The following is a 16,998-nucleotide window of genomic DNA, read 5'->3' as shown; positions in this document are numbered from 1 at the left end:
GACATTTCTGAGATTACTTCCCTGTGTCAGTGAGGCCATCCAAGAATGGTGTGCTGTCGGGGGAGGAGAGGAGACTGGGGGTCGTGGGGGGGGGCACAGGGGGAAGGCTTTGGAATAGACTCTTCTCTGGTTACCACCTCTGCCCCCAGAGTCTAATCTTCTGGCCAGAGTGGGGGCCCCAGCTGGTTAAAACCCCAGAACTGATCCCTCTCGCAACTTTCTCTTTGGCTTCCACTCCCAGGGGGCCCGGGGCCTTTAGCAGGGCCTTCAGCAACATCCGCAGGGAGACCGCCAGCTTCTCCAACAAACCGCCCCCCACCACCCGGCCTCCCGCCACACCTCCTCATGCTGCCTCGTCGGTTCCGCCTCCCCCTCTTCCCGTGTAGTGATGAGAAGAGCGGAGATTCACCCAGTCCCTGCTGTGTCACCCTCCCCCTCTCTGGAGTGCGGGGTGGGAGCTCCTGGTCCCCTCTCTACCTCCACGGTGCCCTCCTCCCTCTTTTCTCAAAGACCCAGGCATCCGGGGCCCTTGTCCCCTTCCCCAGGTTTGGAGTCCTATGACAAGGCCGGCGCAGCCTATCTGCTGTCCCAGCCTGGGGGCGGCCAGGTGAAGGTCCTCGCCATGGGAGGTCCCCTGGAAGCGCTGGAGGCAAAACCCGGCGAGCCGATTTGCGGATCCGGAATCAGAGTCCAGAGTGCTAACCATTACACCATGGAACCGCGGATCCGGAATCAGAAGGGCTTTGTCGAATTGGCCCTGGAACACGGTGAGGACGCGCAGCGGCCCGGCGGGACGCTCGCGGGCTACCCTCGAGGGCAGGCCTGGTGCCTGTCCTCTCTTTCGGGAACGACGAGTTCTTCCAGCAGTTACCGAACCCTCCGGGCTCGTGGCTGCGGAGCGCGCAGGAGGCGCCGGGCGGTGAAGGTCCCTGGCTGCTGGCTACGACTTGGCCACGCCGGCCTCGCCCCCTTTGGCAACCGCCCAGGACCTGAACGGCTGGGCAGGAAGGGCACCGGCTGGGGATCCCAACCACTACCCCTCGGGCGTCCCGTTCTGCCCGCCGGGGGTGGGGGGCCGATCCCGGTGCAGCGAAGCGCGCGGCCCAGCGGAGCACAGGTGGATGCGCTGCCCGAGCTCGACGTGGAGCAGCTCCCGCAGGGGCTCGAAGCGCACGAGGCGCGCTCCGGCATCGCGGCCCATCCGCACCCCCTCCTCACCTAGGCGCGCCGCCCGACCCTCGACCCTCGCGGTGCTCGCCTCGGCTGCGTGCGGGCAGGGAAATTAAACGTGGGAACAGAGCTGCGGTGTGTGCGTGTTTGTACGCGGCCGTGCCTCCGGGTGATCTTGACCGCTCCCCGGGTCCAGGGCACGCAGCGGGGGCCTGCCCGGTCGCCCTGGAGATCCCACAGTCTCAGCCGGGCTTCTTGCCCGGGCCAACGGCTGGGACCCGGTGGATGGGCTTTCCGGCTTCTTCGGAGCCACCTCCCCACATCAGTCCCGGAACCGCCTATGCATTCCCTGCAACCTCCCAGCTCCGCCCAGCGGCCAGGGGCCAGCCCAAACCGACTAACACAGGCAGTTCAAAGATCATTCTGGAGGTATCCTGCGCTCCGGATCCAGGGATCTCCCTCTCCACACACACGCAACAGACCCCCAGCACTGGGAGGCCCGGAGGGTTTGGTCCCTCTGGCAAGAGAGACTTCCTGCGGTGCCCAAACCTTCCTCGTTTGTGCTGGGGGTCCTGGAGCCCCCGCTGGCAGAGGGCACCGACTGCAACAGGCATCTCCACAGACCAGCTGTGGCCCCACCATGAAGTCCGTGCAGAAACAGTGGCTAGAAGTATTGGGCGCCTACCAATACGTGCTCACTTTCCTCTTCATGGGTGAGAGGCTGGTGCTTTGGGGTCCCCATGGGGAGGAGGGACATCAGGGAGAAAGCCTGGGGCTCCACTTGTGAGGGAAGGAGGCAGCCAGAGGTCAGGGCCATGGCTGGAGGCACATCTGCCATCTGTGAGGGGGGGGAAGAGGAGAGAGCAGGTGGCATGGAATGATTCTTCAAAAGCTAACGCACTCATCTTTCTCATCTTTCCCCCAGGCCCTTTCTTCTCTCTTCTCATTCTCTTCCTCCTCTTCACGTCCTTCTGGTCGGTCTCTGTTCTGTACCTGGTGTGGCTCTTCCTGGACTGGGACACACCCAAGCAAGGTAAGCGCTGCAGGACCTGTGCCCAGGAAGCAGAGACAGTGGCAGGGGGCCGTCCAGGGATTCCTGCCATGCATCTCTCTGCCCCAAGGTGGAAGGCGCTTTGAGTGGATAAGGAACTCGGCCATGTGGAAACATGTCAGGGATTATTATCCTGTCAAGGTACTAGGTCATCCACTCTCTTCCTCCTCCCTCTCCCAATCCCCCACACTTACTCACCCCTGCCTGTGCACCCTGGGCTCCCTAACCTCAGACGGGGTGGGCAGTGCAGTGTGGCGTTGCACAGTAGGCTCTCTGTGCTGCCCACCCCATTCGAGGACCTTGAACTCTGCAGTCGGGCAGGGCGGAGGGCAGCTCTTTTCAGCCGGTGTCCCCCCTCCATACCTGTTTCCCTGCATCCTACCTCACCACCACCCCCGCTCCGAAGCTGGTGAAAACCGCAGAGTTGCCCCCCGACCGCAACTATGTGCTGAGTGTCCACCCACACGGGATCATGTGCATGGGAGCCTTCTGCAATTTCTCCACCGACGTCAACGGCTTCTCCAAGAAGTTCCCCGGGATTCAGACCTCAGTGACAGGGCTGGACATCCTCTTCCACCTTCCCGTCTATCGGGACTACCTCATGTCCTATGGTGAGCCTGGAGCTGAGCAGGAGGAGGCAGCCATTCCCTCCCAACCCCCACTCCCACCCCCACCCCCGCCCCCAGCCCCGACTGCCTCCCACGCACCCAGTGCAGGGACGGAGCCTGAACATTGGCCTGCTTCACAGCGGGCATCAGTGAAGAGCTCCAGAGCAAATGACCCTCATCCTTGCAGGGAAAAGCACTCTAGGTCACACTGACATGGGCATGGGGATGGCAGGTTTGGAGGGAATGGGGTGTGGGGCTCACTAAAGGGCGGCTGAGGGGCCAGCAGCCTGGGAGGGGGTGGTGATGGCTCCCCACCTCCTCTCCTGTGCAGGACTGTGTCCTGTGAGCCGGCAGAGCCTGGATTTTATCCTGTCACAGCCCCAGCGTGGGCAGGCTGTCATCATTATGGTTGGGGGTGCCCAGGAGTCCCTGTATGCCATCCCGGGGAAGCACTGCCTCATTCTCCGCAATCGCAAAGGCTTTGTGCGCCTGGCACTGAGGCACGGGTGAGTGGGGTACAGGCGCCCAGCCCGGGGCTGCTGCTAGAGGTCAGAACTTGACATTGTGTCTGGGGGTCCACACTCTTTTGTCCCCACCCATCCTGGTCCCTGTAGTTGGGCCTCTGTGTCCTCAGAGCCCACTCTGTGCCCTCTGGCACACAACACTTGGGCACTTTCTCTGTGCCAAGCACCATGCCCACATCTGCCAGGCTTCTGTCCTCTCTGAAGGAGGCAGGAGCAGGGGGAGTGTGGGTGGCTTGGTTGGTTGCGTTACTGCCTTTGGCTCAGGTCGTGGTCCTGGAGTGCTGGGATCGAGTCCCGCACTGGGTTCCCTGCTTGGCGGAGGGGGGAGGGGGGTGTGCTTCTCCCTCTGACCCTCCGCCTCCTGTGCTCGCTGGCTCTCATTCTCTCTCTCTCAAATAAATAAAATCTAAAAAAAAAAAAAGAGAGAGAGAGAGGCATGAGGGAGGGGAGCAGAGGGAGGGGCAGAGACCCTCAAACAGACTACAGACCACCCTGACTGCAAAAATCCAACTTGGGTTTCAGTTCCAAGACCCCGAGATCATGACCTAAGCCAAAACCGAGAGTTAGCCGCTCAGCCAACTGAGCCCCCCTGGCACTCCCTGATGATTTTTTTTAAGGTTGTATTTATTTGAAGGCGGGGGGGGGTGGTTAAGAGCATGAGCTGGGGGAGGGGCAGAGGGAGAGAGAATCTTAAGCAGACTCCCTGCTGAGTGCAGATCGAGTCCCAGGACCCTAGGATCATGACCTGAGCCCAAGGCAGACGCCTCACTGACGGAGCCACCCAGAGGCCCCCCCCAGCTTACTTTATTATAAGAATACAGTATATAGTACATACACAAAATATGTGTTAATTGACTATTTATGTTATTGGACATGCTATTGGGGTTAAGTTTTGGGGGAGTATTAAGTTATATGGGGATTTTGGGGGTGGGGGTCAGTGCCCCTTACCCCATGTTGTTCAAGGGTCAACATAGGAAGGCCCAGTACACACTCATTTCTCAAGAACCATGAGTCCCTTCTCTGCAGATCTTGGTCATCTGCTTGAAATGGCCTTGGCCATTGGAATCTAGAGGTGTGGGGAGGGACTTGTGGTTTCCTCCAAAAGCCGCTGGCCTGACCACCCTTCTCTCTCTCTCTCTGTCCCTTCCCAGGGCCTCCCTGGTACCTGTGTACTCCTTTGGGGAGAATGACATCTTCAAATTTAAGGCCTTTGCCACAAATTCTTGGCAGTATATGTGTCAGATCACCTTTAAGAGGATCATGGGCTTCTCTCCTTGCATCTTCTGGGGCCGGGGGCTCTTCTCGGCCAACTCCTGGGGCCTGCTCCCCTTCGCCAGGCCCATCACCACTGTGGGTGAGTACCCATCCCCGGGCAAGAAAACTGCTGTCAGTTTCCTGCGTGGGCGGCAGGACCTCCCCCACCCCCGACCTCTGTCTCCCCTCTCCCTGCAGTGGGCCGCCCCATCCCAGTGCCCCAGCGCCTGGACCCCACCGAGGAGGAAGTGGACCATTATCACATGCTTTTTATGGAGGCTCTGGAGCAACTCTTTGAGGACCACAAGGAAAGCTGCGGGGTCCTAGCTTCTACTCACCTCACCTTCATCTAACCTTGCTGTCCCCCTCCCCTCCACTCCCCCAGCCCTGCGCCCCTCAGCCCAGGGCACTGAGAGCTATGCCTACTGCCTCTCTGTACTGCTCCAATAAAAGCTCCTTCTCTCCCACCATGATGTTGTAGAATCGGATGCCTACAGAGCTCGCCCTCCAGCTCCGGGGGGTTGAGCAGGTCCGGGAAGGAACCGCCTTCATTCTCCAGGACTGTGGGGATCGGAACCCTGAATTCTCCTACCAACAAGCCTTAATTCGGCTGCAGCACCTCTTTCCTTTGCGGAGCCCTTTCTCCCTCTGGGAATGAAGGCCTCTGCTTCCCCGAGAGCTGGAGGGCCTCAGGACTGAGTTGCGGAGGGTGGCTCTAGGGAGGCGTCGGCTTTGCTTTGCGGGGTGAGCTGGAGAAGACAGGACGGATGGTGGAACAGCCAGCCCGAGCGAAAGCTGAGTTTCGTGAAGGGTTCCTGGCCGTATGGGGAATGCCATGATCTCGGATGGGAGCAATGAGGATGCTGGTCCGTACTACACCCCTCTCTGTCCTTTATGTTTCCCTGTGGCCGGGCAATGAATGAAACAGGGACCTGTTTGACCAGCATCACATCAGCTCCTTGCCCAGCATCACGTCAACATGAGCCCATCTGCTCAGAAAGCACAGGACTCTTGTGATGATCGAAGAATTAAAATATAAGGGCTCAGAACGGAGATTGGCAAACTACCATCACCCTTACCACAGACACGTCGTCAGTCCCAGGAGAGGGTAAGACCGCCCCATCTAAGGGTCCTCGTGTGGTCACAGTGTCCCCTGACTGCATCTGTATCCCAGACTTCAGAAGAACTTGCTGGAATGTAATCGGCATGCACCTACACTAGTCTCCCACTGTCCTATAAAATACATTCAGTGGAAGAATTTTTTTCTTGTTCCTGGAGGAAAATCTGAGCGCGGTCCTGTGGCTTATCTGGGTCATTCTCAGGGGGGTAAGTTCTTCATTCACCTTCAATTGGTACATCGACCTATAGCTTGAGAAGTAAGCGACCCTTGGCTCTCCGTCTGAGGGTGGGAATCCTCCATCTCCAACAAGGGCAGCAAGCAGGCTGCCTTCCTAAACAGTAGGGGCAGCTAGGGAAGGTGGAAATGGGGTGGGGTTGCCCTTTTTCCTCCTTCCTCTCCCCCTCCCTTGCTAGACACTGTTACTGACCCCTTGGGATGGAGGGTAGGAGCAGAGGAGGGGAAGGAGGATCCCCGACATTTTTGACCACACTGTCCTAAGATAGCTTCGTGTTCTCTGGGCCTCCAGACCTTCCAAGCTGATTCCTTTTCTTCAGGGGGGCTCTCCTGGATTTTCTGGAGTATTCCCTTTTAGCTTTCTCTGCCTCTTCGTCTGTCCTTGGTTTTCTGCTCATGCACTTGACACAGGATTTCTCCTTAGGAATCCCATTGCTCTTCTAGGCTGAGAGGTAGAGGGATGGAAACTAAACAGTTGGAGGCTGGAACACGCTTAGCCTGCAGACCACCAGAATACAGGTTCAATGCAGCCACTTGTCCTTCCTGGATGGGAACATCCGGTCAGCTACCGTCTGGCTGTTGGACTCCTCTGGTGGACATACTCCGCGAACGCTGGGGTAGGCGGCGCTCTTTGAGTTTTGCAATCTTTGTCACTGATCTTGTGGAGGGAAGCCTGGTCCTCCGGGGGGCGGGGGTAGGGCTTACAGAGCTCTGAAGTCCTTCCCTCACACCTCTCTCCTTGGTGTCCAAGTTCTGATCCTTGTCATGGATTGGGGACTCAAGGGTCACTTCTCGATCACTGGCTTAGAAAATGTGGTCTTGCTTGTTGCGTGTGGTTTAAGGATCGCTTCACGTGTTTTTCTCTGGATTCTTCCCCTGAGGGACAAAGGCACCGTCTTCTAGTGAGAACTGGCCACCAACGGCTGGGGGTATGGGGATTAGATCGCTGTGGCCCTTCCTCCAAAAAGCCCCCTGCCCTTCTCTGTGAGTGATAGATGCCTGTCTCTGGGGAGGGGAGTTGGGGCTGGGTGGTAGGTGAGGAATGGAACTTTTGGGGAGTGGGGGAGAGGAAGGAAGGGACTTCACTCTCCATCACTCATTACTCCTATCTGAAATCCAAGACCAGTAAGTCAGGAGAGGGGAGGGATTAGCCTGAGGCTGGAGAGAAACAGAAGCCAGCAAGCAGTTAGGACTGGGTTGGCCCTAGAGGCAGACATATGGTCAGGAGAAACAAAGTCTTCCCAGTACTCATAAATCTAACTGGGCAAGCTTCTCAGGGAAGTGGTCATGTCTCATCTTGGTGGAGAGAGGGACAGCTGAGAGGGAACATTATCCCTCATGTGGAAACATCTGGGTGGGTTAGACACAAACCAGAAAGGTACAGGAAGGTCAAGATCAGGCTTCCATCTCTCGGAGAGAGCCTCGGCACCTGTACCCGTAGGTTCGTGTTGAGGATGGGGTACAGCAAACAGAATGTGTCCTCAGTGCCAAGAGCTGTGGCAAGACTTGCAGGGCAGGGACCGCCTGGGTGGCTCAGTGGGTTGGGCCTCTGCCTTCGGCTCAGGTCATGGTCTCAGGGTCCTGGGATCAAGCCCCACATCAGGCTCAGGCTCCCTGCTCAGCAGGAAGCCGGCTTCTCCCTCTCCCACGCCCCTGCTTGTGTTCCTTCTCTCGCTGTGTCACTCTCTGTCAAATAAACAAATAAAAGTCTTCAAGGAAAAAAAGGAGAGAAAAGGAAATGACACCCCTGGACAATGACAAGTGTCCCCCGCTGGATGGAGACTCCAGGTGAGACAATCAAAGGGCCTTGTGCGACGTCAGTCCCCTGCGTCCCAGAGGCTGCTGTCACATGGGCTCTAACCTGGAGCTAAATCTCCCCAGCACAATTGTCACCTTGGCCAACGGGCTTAGTTCAGCTGAGGCCGCTCAGGCCCAGACCATGATCAAAGCTGGAGGCCCTGACAGGAATCAAGATTCTAGAGAGATTATGCTTGAGCTTCAGAGCACAAGACCTGTCCCTTCCTGTTCTGGCCTGCACGTCCTGGGTCCTCACAGAGAAAGATGCCACACTGCTGGCAGGGTGACAATAGTCACTGACTGGAAACAGAAATAGCACAGAGTTGGAAGGGAGGTAGTTCAGGGGAACGCTTGAGCCTGAACTTGAATTTGAGGACCCAACGTGGTCCAAGGGCCATCTCTGAACCACAGGAGAGTGGCAAAAACAAGTCTGCTGAGGGATAAGGGCATCCAGCCCTGAGCCACATGCTTGGCAGGAGGGTCCAGCTCTGCCAGCCACTGGTCATGACCTTGGTCCAAGCACATAAGCCTCAGTTTCCCCTGGTAACAAGGGACTACCTACTTCCAAGTTGTGAGGTTTTAAAACTCCTAATTGAAATACAACACAGACAAGCGCACAAATCACAAGGGTATGGCTCAGATTCTCATCAACCGAACATACACAGGGTTTCTCTGCGATGGGCGTGAGATGCCGTCCAGGTTCACGGGACAGCCGCACCGATGTCTCTGTGCTGAGGTTGAGGCAAACTGTCCACTCACTGGTGTGACCCAGCCTTCTTTCTTCACCCTTGGCTTTCTCTCATTCGGGTGGGTGCCTCCTCAGCCACAGTGGAGCTGGGAGGAAACATCTGGAAGCCTCTGCGGAGAAAGGAGGGGGAGGTGGCACTGAGGAGGGCCGAGGGGGGGAGAAGCCTTCACGGTGTAGCAGAGTCCACCCAGCAGCCCAGGGGAGGTCCGGGCATGACCACGGCTGGTCTGGAAGCTCCAGACCCAGACAGGGAGAATCTTGCTAGGGTCTGACCCGAGCCCCACGGCTAGTCCTGTCTCCATTCCCCTGTCACCAAGGCCAACCCCAGTATGCTTTGGGGATCTGGCAGGCATCTCCCATAGATGAGGTCTCCTCCAGCCCGGCTGCTGGTCCTTCCACCTGAGCTCCAGCCCCTATGGTCCTCCCCACCTGCTTGTGGAAAGGGCAAGCTCTGTAGGGGCAGAACACGGCATCTGTGTACCCAGGGAGCCCTAGGTCCTGAGCTGCCTGCCATCCCTAGGGTTCCTGGAGACATGCCAGATGCTGGACATGCCAGAATGGTCCTCACCTCCTGTTTCTCCCCACACCTTCCAGAACCCCACTCGAGACCCCTGGCCTCTTCAGTTTTCCTGCTAAACGGTCTCCAGCTTCTCCTCTCGCTCCCCACCCCCATCCCTCCGCGGACAGCCTCTGGGACGGCTCCTCTGCGATCAGAGATGTCTTGCCCCTCCCCTCCCATCCAACCCCTTCTCCCGCTGTCCAGGTGCTCTTTGTAACGCACTGCTTTCTGCGTGTAAGTCTCTCTATTGGATCCTCACTGTCACGCGGTCCTTGTTGTTCGAAGGTGTGAAATCCTCAGCACCACATTCCAGGAAGCCTCCAAACAGCCCAGTTCATCTTCCCAGCCTGTCTCTGACTTGGCTCTCCTTCCTGAGCGGAGAGCGGATGGAACCCTTACCAACGAGCCCCAGTTCAGCTCCTGGGGCTCAACCCTCACGATGAGCGGACCTTGGCAAGCTCACGCACCGCCTCTAAGCCTCCCGTCTATACCACAGGGTTCCTGATGAGCTCGAAATGAGGTAGGCAGAGAAATGGGACCCGGCAGGGCGCTCAGCAGACCTGAGTTACTGGCATTCTTATCTCGCCCACGTTTTTACGGGAAATCTTTTCCTAGCCACAGCCACATCCCAAGCCTCACACCATAGGATCCCATCACGTACACCATCGCATCAGGCCGACTGGTCTTCTGTTACCCGAACAATACGACTCATCCATGATCTTTTATCTCCTATTATTAAATGCGGCGGTTAAGGGCAGGAAGTGCGTCTTGGGTGTTTTTGCATTTTGACTGCGTTCTGTGATGGCCATGCACCAGGCACGAGCGAAGGAAGCATGTCCAAGAGGCCTGTGCAGAGGGAACCAGCTGCATCATTTGTAGATTGTGCCCAGGAAGCCAGGCTGGGGGCGGGAGTGCATGGGGGTTCCCTTCACAGAGCCAGAAGTTGGGGGGATTGTTGCACCCATCGTGGGAAGGGAGGGAGCACCACTAGTTTCCCTAACAAGGGGCCCCACACTTGGTGATTTAAAAGAACCAAATGGATTGTCTCACAATTCCGGAGACCAGAACCAAGTGTCCGCAGTGTCTGCTCCCTCAGAAACCTGTGGAGGAAGAACCCCTCCCTCCCCTCTTTCAGCTCCGCACGCGGTGCCATCAATCCTCGGGCCGGGACCTATGTCAGTCTCTGCCTCTGGTGTCACACGGCCTTCTCCCTCTGTGTTGTGTCCAAATCTCCCTCTCCTTCTAGATGCCCACTTCTAGATTCAATTAGGGCCCACTCTTATTCCGTATGACCTCATTTAATGTGATTACGTCTGCAAAGAACCCATCTTCCAATAAGGTCTCTTTTGCAGGCACTAAGGGTAAGGACATCAGTATGTCTTTTTGAGTTGAGGGGGCGGTGCACATTCAGCTCTTGACAGGTACCCTTTTTTTTTTAATTTTTAAAAGATTTTATTTATTTATTTGAGAGAGAGAGATCACAAGTAGGCAGAGAGGCAGGCAGAGAGAGAGGAGGAATCAGGCTCCCTGCTGAGCGGAGAGCCTGATTCGGGGCTCGATCCCAGGACCCTGAGATCATGACCTGAGCTGAAGGCAGAGGCTTAACCCCACTGAGCCCCCAGGCGCCCCAACAGGTGTCCTTTAAAAATTCGCACAAAAATCTTCTCTGCTTATGCCTGGGGGCCGCACCCACCCAGAGATGGTCTTTTGTGCAAATTATGTTAGGTGCTGGCGAGCATTCGCCACGGGATCTTTTCTTGGAGCACTGTGCGTGACAGGTGCACAGAGAGAAGAACATGGGTCACTAGATCATCCTGAAGGGCCTCATGTATTTTCAAGAGGCCTGTGGACAAAACCATTAATGAGTTTCCTCATGCCATTCCTCCTCCTGAATGAAAAGCCCCAACATTGTGATTTCTCGTCCTGATCTGGAAGAGTCTAACTTCTAAACATATGAACTGAGGAAATTTAAAAGCTCAACTTGATGCCTTCTCTGGCTTTTTTCTTCCCCGTCATTCCCCCATGTGGGCACCAGAGGGCGGTCTCTACTCACAAGGCAAAGGTGTCACTCCTGCTTAAACCCCCCTCCCCACCCCACTCCCAGCAGGCCAGCCCCTGCCTACAAGACCGGTACAACCCAGAACTGCCAGTTCTTGCAAAGGGTGCTGTTGCTCTGGGCTTTGCTCAGGCTGCTTCCTCCTCCTGGCGGGACCTTGTCCTTCTTTATCCACTGGAGGGGATTTTTTTTTTTTTTTTTTAAGATTTTACTTATTTATTTGACAGACAGAGATCACAAGTAGGCAGGCAGGTAGAGGGGGGGGGGGGAAGCAGGCTCCCTGCTGAGCAGAGAGCCCGATGCAGGGCTCCATCTGCATCAGGACCCTGAGATCATGACCTGAGCCGAGGGCAGAGGCTCAACCCACTGAGTCACCCAGGCTCCCCAGCTTGTTATTTTTTAGGGGCGCCTGGGTGACTCAGTCTGTTAAGCGTCTGCCTTCCGCTAAGATCATGATCCCAAGGTCCTGGCATCGTGGCATCGAGTTCCACATCTGGCTCCCTGCTCAGCAGGGAGCCTGCTTCTCCCTCTCCCACTCCCCCTGCTTGTGTTCCCGCTCTCATGGTTTCTCTCCGTTGCATACTAAATAAATAAAAATCATGAAAATTAAAAAAAAAATAAAAACTTGTTATTTTGAAGACCAACAAATGAAAAGAAAAATTTAAAGCATTTAAATGACTCATGGCCTCAGCCTAAATCAAGAGTCAGTCACTTAATGGACTAAGCCACCCAAGGTGTCCCCCACATTTATTTCTCATGGGTCTGGAGGCTACAAGTCCATGATCAAGGTTCTGGCAGATTCCGTTTCTGGTGAAAGCTCTCTTCCTGGCCTGTAGAGTCACTTTCTTTCTGTCTCCTCACAAGGTCTTTTTTCTGCAAATGCGAGGGTAGAGAGAGGAGCTCCGGGTCTCTGCCTCTTATAATCCTATGGATTCTAGTCCCACTCTTATGATCTCATTTAGCTTTTATTCCCTGTGTAAAGGCCCCTGTCTCCAAATACAGTCACACTGGAGGTTAGGGTTTCAATATATGAATTGGGGAGGGAGACACAATTCTATCTCTCCCTATGATAAAGATCTACTGAAATACCAGAAATGATATGATGTCTGCAATTTTTTCCAAAATATCAGGGTGCTTGTAGTGTCCAATGATAGTGGTTATGAGCTGATAATTGTTGAAGCTGACGGTAGGCCAGTGAGGCTTCGTTATACCGTTCTATTTTCTGCATGTGTTAGATAGTCTCCAGAGTAAAAGTGATGGCTTTTACTGATACTTTTTCTGATGGCTAGCTAATGATTGTGCTCTTTGAGAACAGAAATGGAGTCAATCAGACCCATCGAAGATGACGTTAATGTTTGTGAATAAATGACAGGCATTACAGGCAAAGTTGGTTCATATGGACCTGGAGAGAGGGACCTGCTGATGGGTGGGGAGAGAAGGTATCATGGAACTTCAAGGACTTCTAGGCACAAGCCGTTATCCTGAGCTTCTACAAACGCATTGTGAGGGGCGCTTGGGTGGCTCAGTGGGTTGAGCCTCTGCCTTCGGCTCAGGTCATGATCCCATGATCCCATGATCTCGATCTCTCTTTCAAATAAATAAATGAAATCTTTAAAAAAAAGAAAAAGAAAAAGAAAGAAAGAAAGAAATGCAGTGTGAGGCTGGGTTGTGCATTGGCTTGGGGTTAGGATACCAGGAGTCTGGTTTTACCTCTACCCAGTGGATGACTTTCGATAAAAACGATCAAAGGTGGTCTCAACCTCCCCTACTCTAGATCTAGGTTGAAGTCATTCCTTCTTTCATAATATGCTTATTAAGCATTTACTATGTGCCAAGAGCTGAACAAAGCACCAGAGGTATAAAGATAGCTTTAACATCAGGGGGCTTGGGTGGTTCAGTCAGTTAGGCGTCTGCCTTCTGCTTGAGTCATGATCTCGGGGTTCTGGGATTGAGCCCCACGTCCGGCTCCCTGCTCGACAGGAAGTCTGCTTCTCCCTCTCCCTCTCCCTCTGCCCCGCTCCTTCTCCCTCCCCCCACCAATAAATAAATAAAATCTTTAAAAAAAAGATTTTTAAATAAATAAAATCTTTTTAAAAAAAGATTTTATTTATTTATTTGACACAGAGAGAGAGAGAGAGAGATCACAAATAGGCAGCGAGGCAGGTCGCGGGGTGGGGGAAGCAGGCTCCCTGCTGAGCAGAGAGCCAGATTCAGGCTCCATCCCAGGACCCGGAGACCCTGACCTGAGCTGAAGGCAGAGGCTTTAACCCACTGAGCCACCCAGGTACCCCAAATAAATAAAATCTTAAAACAACAACAGCCAAAAAAGGATAGCTGTAACATCAACCCTGTTCTAAAAAAGAGTTCACTGTCAAGCTCAGTGGCTTCCCAGCTTTCTATCCCCTGATTCATGAAGTTCCTAGAGTCTGAGAGTCCCAAAGGAAGAATGAATAAGGCAGGCCTCTGCTTCCGTCTGCATTTCAGTGTACAAGCTGCAATGCACCGCAGGGGAGAATTGTTGTTCTAGTTGGCTAGATCGTAATACCTACTTTTAATCGAACATCTATGCTCTGCCAAGCACTTTTCTTACATTATCTTACTTAATCCTTACTGGAAGGTGGGAGCTATGCCCTCTTTACAGATGAAGAAACCGTGAGTGGGACGCCTGGGTGGCTCAGTTGGTTGGACGACTGCCTTCGGCTCAGGGCGTGATCCTGGAGTCCCAGGATCGAGTCCCACATCAGGCTCCCAGCTCCATGGGGAGTCTGCTTCGCTCTCTGACCTTCTCCTCGCTCATGCTCTCTCTCACTGTCTCTCTCTCTCAAATAAATAAATAAATAATCTTAAAAAAAAAAAAAAAAAAAAAGAAACCGTGAGTCACCAGTATGTGGGATCTGGGATACCTTGCCTTCTGAGGTGATCTGGAAAGTTCCTTCCAATGCCATAATTCTGAGTAAGACTTTAGCGTTCACTGGCTCTGTGACTCCGAGGCAATTACTTAACCCTTTGATCTTTGGCCTCCTGCCTTATCTGCAGATCAGCTGGTCCTTTGCCTAATCGACAAAAAGCACATGTGGTGCCCATAAGATGCTCAGTAAAGCATCTTTTTTTTTTTTAAAGATTTTTATTTATTTATTTGACAGACAGAGATCACAGGTAGGCAGAGAAGCAGACAGATAGAGAGGAAGGGAAGCAGGCCCCCTGCTGAGCAGAGAGCCCGATGTGGGACTCGATCCCAGGACCCTGAGATCATGACCTGAGCCGAAGGCAGCGGCTTAACCCACTGAGCCACCTAGGCGCCCGTAAAGCATCTTTCATATTTCTCTGAGATCAGCCAAGTGCCGATAGACTTGACTCATACAATGGGGACTTGCCCAGGAAGAAGGGTCACTGGATTAGGGAGAGGCCAGGGGTCTCAGCCTTGGTCTCAAAAGCTGGAGAGTCAGAGGGAGAAGAGGGGTCAGAGAGGAGAACACCCCAAAACCAAAAATCTGGGGGAGGAAGTTCTGGTCATCAGAATCCCAGTGTGCGGAGGTGTTCAAGGCTGGAGAAGAAGACCCAAGGTGGTCTGCTGAAGGGGAGGGTGAGAGACGATGATGGGGATACAGACGGCCCATATGAATGAAAGAGTAGGGAGGAAAATACTGCCCTCCTGACAGTAAGACACACGGGTCTAGAGAGAAGACACACAATATGCTCTTCCAAATAAAAGGCCCAAAGAAACAAGCCCAGCATGAAGGTCAAAGCCAGTATGGGTCCCCAGGGTCCGAGACAGCGTTTACAAAATTCAGGGCAGCTAAGGGAAACCTCCAGCATTAACTGCCCTGACATGTGCTTCGTGCGCTGCCCTTTGCAAAAGCATTTTCACCAAGTACCTCTGCCCTCTGAGGGGGTCAGTGGTCGGTGGGGGTCTCCGTTTGCAGCCGGAGGCCTTCATAGTGTCCCTTGCCAGCTACGGGATCTAGCCCACGTGGCGGGACTTCTCAGAACCCACTTTCTTCCTTTGTGGAAGTGACTAAACAAGCCTCACCCATCCTACAGTGTTATGAGAATCAAACCGAAGTGCTGTGCAAACATTCTGGGTGGTTCTGCGGCTCACCACTACGAAGGGGTGCGGGGGTGAAGTGGGGGGGGGGAGAGGTGGGGTGACCTGGTACCCAGACCTGTGAAGCCAGGACTCTCACGCCTCTGTCATGCTTCCACCCCCACGGGTCTTAACCTTGGCGGATTTTAAAGTCCAGTGGCATAAGGTGATGCACCCCCACCTCCCTCCCCCTCCATCCCCTCTCCCCCACCACCCCGCATCCTCAAAGCACTTACGGATGCCGAAAGCCTCTAGTTCCCTCTTGCTGGGAGGGGCAGCCAGGGGATTCGTCACCTTCCATCCTCTTATCACCACCGCCCCCCTAAACTCTCAGGGGAGTCGGGACAGAAGCAGCCTGCGCGTGGTGATTGTGGAACCACGTGGCTTTTGATTAGACCAATGAGCGGCGACTTCTCCCTTCTGCGCAGCTCAGACGTGAAGCGTTAGCAACTTCGGGAAACTTTCTTTTCTCATTGGCTGAGGGAACTGGAAGTGGTGAACGTTGAGCCAATCCCAGAGCTTCTGGTGGCAGAAGGCGGGGCTTCTGGCGAAAAGGGAGGGATTAGAGCCTGGTTGCGTCTCCCTCCTGCCGCCAGTGACTTTTAACGCCAACTTTTTGAGGAGCTGCCCCACCGTGGAGCACGTTCCACCTTACCCGCGGCTTTGGGAGATGGGCAGGGTGTTAGCAGTTAAAAATAATAATAATAAAATAAACAGAAATGGGGAGAAGTCATATTAAGAAAAAGAAGCAAGAGGGGCGCCCGGCCGGCTCATTCGGTGGAGCATGCAACTCTTGATCTCGGGGTCGTGAGTTCGAGCCCCACGTTCGGTGCGGCGATTACAGAAATAAAAACTTAAAAAAAAAGAAAAGTAAGAAGGTTAAGTGACTTGTCAGTTATTTATTGGCCTACCTGGGCCTGGAATTCCAAGGATGACTCTCGTCTGTATAACCCTCCGCGTGGCCGTGTGTCTGGGAGCCCCGGAAGAGGACACGAACCACCCCCCACCCCCCGACCTGATCACATTAGCACAGCCTATTGGATCGCTGAGTTATCACCTTGGAAAGTATTTTAAAAAGTGGGAAAAGATAGGTGGGGAATCAGCTTTGGTGAGAAGAGGGAGCAGGAGAGCTGGGCAGACCCTGGAGGGAGGGCGAGGGAGAGGGGCTCCCGTCCCCATCTGTCTCCCGGTGTCTCCTTGCACCCCCATCTGCAAGCGTTTCCAATTTCCTCCATCGGTTTCTCCGACCTGGTCCCCAGGGCTCTGCGTGCCCTCTCCACTGGCTCTGACTTACCTGGCACTGGGATTAGTTTGAGGGGGTGTCGCCCGGAGGAGGGAGGACTGCGAAAGCGGTGGGGGGGGGGCGGGGAGGCCCCGGGGCAGAATGTAAAGGTGCTGGGGTGTGGAGTGATAACTAAGCCAGCAGTCAACCTCTCAGCCAAAACCGTAGGCACCTCCCACCCTTAGTCCCGCTGCCCAGCCAGGACAAGGGGCTAAGTCTCGTCGGCCGGACTTGAGGCCACCCAGCTGCGCCGGCCCCGGGGCCCGCACGCCCCCCCGCCCCCCCCGCAACCTTCCCCCGCACCTGCTCTCCGCCCACCCGCCCCCAGGCCGCCCTGAGTCCACTCCAGATCCGGGCCGGGTTTCCTCCGCGTCGCCAGGGTCTCCGCCCCTCCGAGCCGCAGCGCGGGCCCAGCAGAGCGTCGCGGCGGGAGGCGCCCGCAGCACCCGAACCCCGAACCTCCCGCCCGCGTGCGGCACTGAGCCGCGGCGCAGACCCCACATCCGCGCTC

General features: G+C 55.0%; 1 protein-coding gene and 1 long non-coding RNA gene across 2 annotated transcripts; one reads left to right on the top strand and one right to left on the bottom strand.

Moving 5' to 3' along the window:
• Positions 1–1,481: 1,481 nt before the first annotated feature.
• Positions 1,482–5,865, top strand: MOGAT3 (monoacylglycerol O-acyltransferase 3). Its single transcript, XM_044232585.1, has 7 exons — positions 1,482–1,883; positions 2,096–2,203; positions 2,292–2,362; positions 2,628–2,832; positions 3,161–3,335; positions 4,505–4,707; positions 4,806–5,865. Exons 1-7 carry the CDS (start codon positions 1,511–1,513, stop codon positions 4,958–4,960), a joined length of 1,290 nt encoding a protein of 429 aa, XP_044088520.1. The 5' UTR covers positions 1,482–1,510; the 3' UTR covers positions 4,961–5,865.
• A 2,510-nt stretch (positions 5,866–8,375) lies between these two features.
• LOC122895986 lies at positions 8,376–15,569 on the bottom strand. Its single transcript, XR_006382344.1, has 2 exons — positions 15,442–15,569; positions 8,376–8,616 (listed from the first exon to the last, which is right to left on the bottom strand). It is a non-coding gene; the product is annotated as an uncharacterized LOC122895986 (long non-coding RNA).
• Positions 15,570–16,998: the final 1,429 nt, after the last annotated feature.

This window comes from Neovison vison, chromosome 14 (genome assembly GCF_020171115.1).
Source record: "Neovison vison isolate M4711 chromosome 14, ASM_NN_V1, whole genome shotgun sequence".
In the NCBI taxonomy this organism is placed as follows: Eukaryota; Metazoa; Chordata; class Mammalia; order Carnivora; family Mustelidae; genus Neogale; species Neogale vison.
This window is presented reverse-complemented; position numbering and strand designations above follow the sequence as displayed.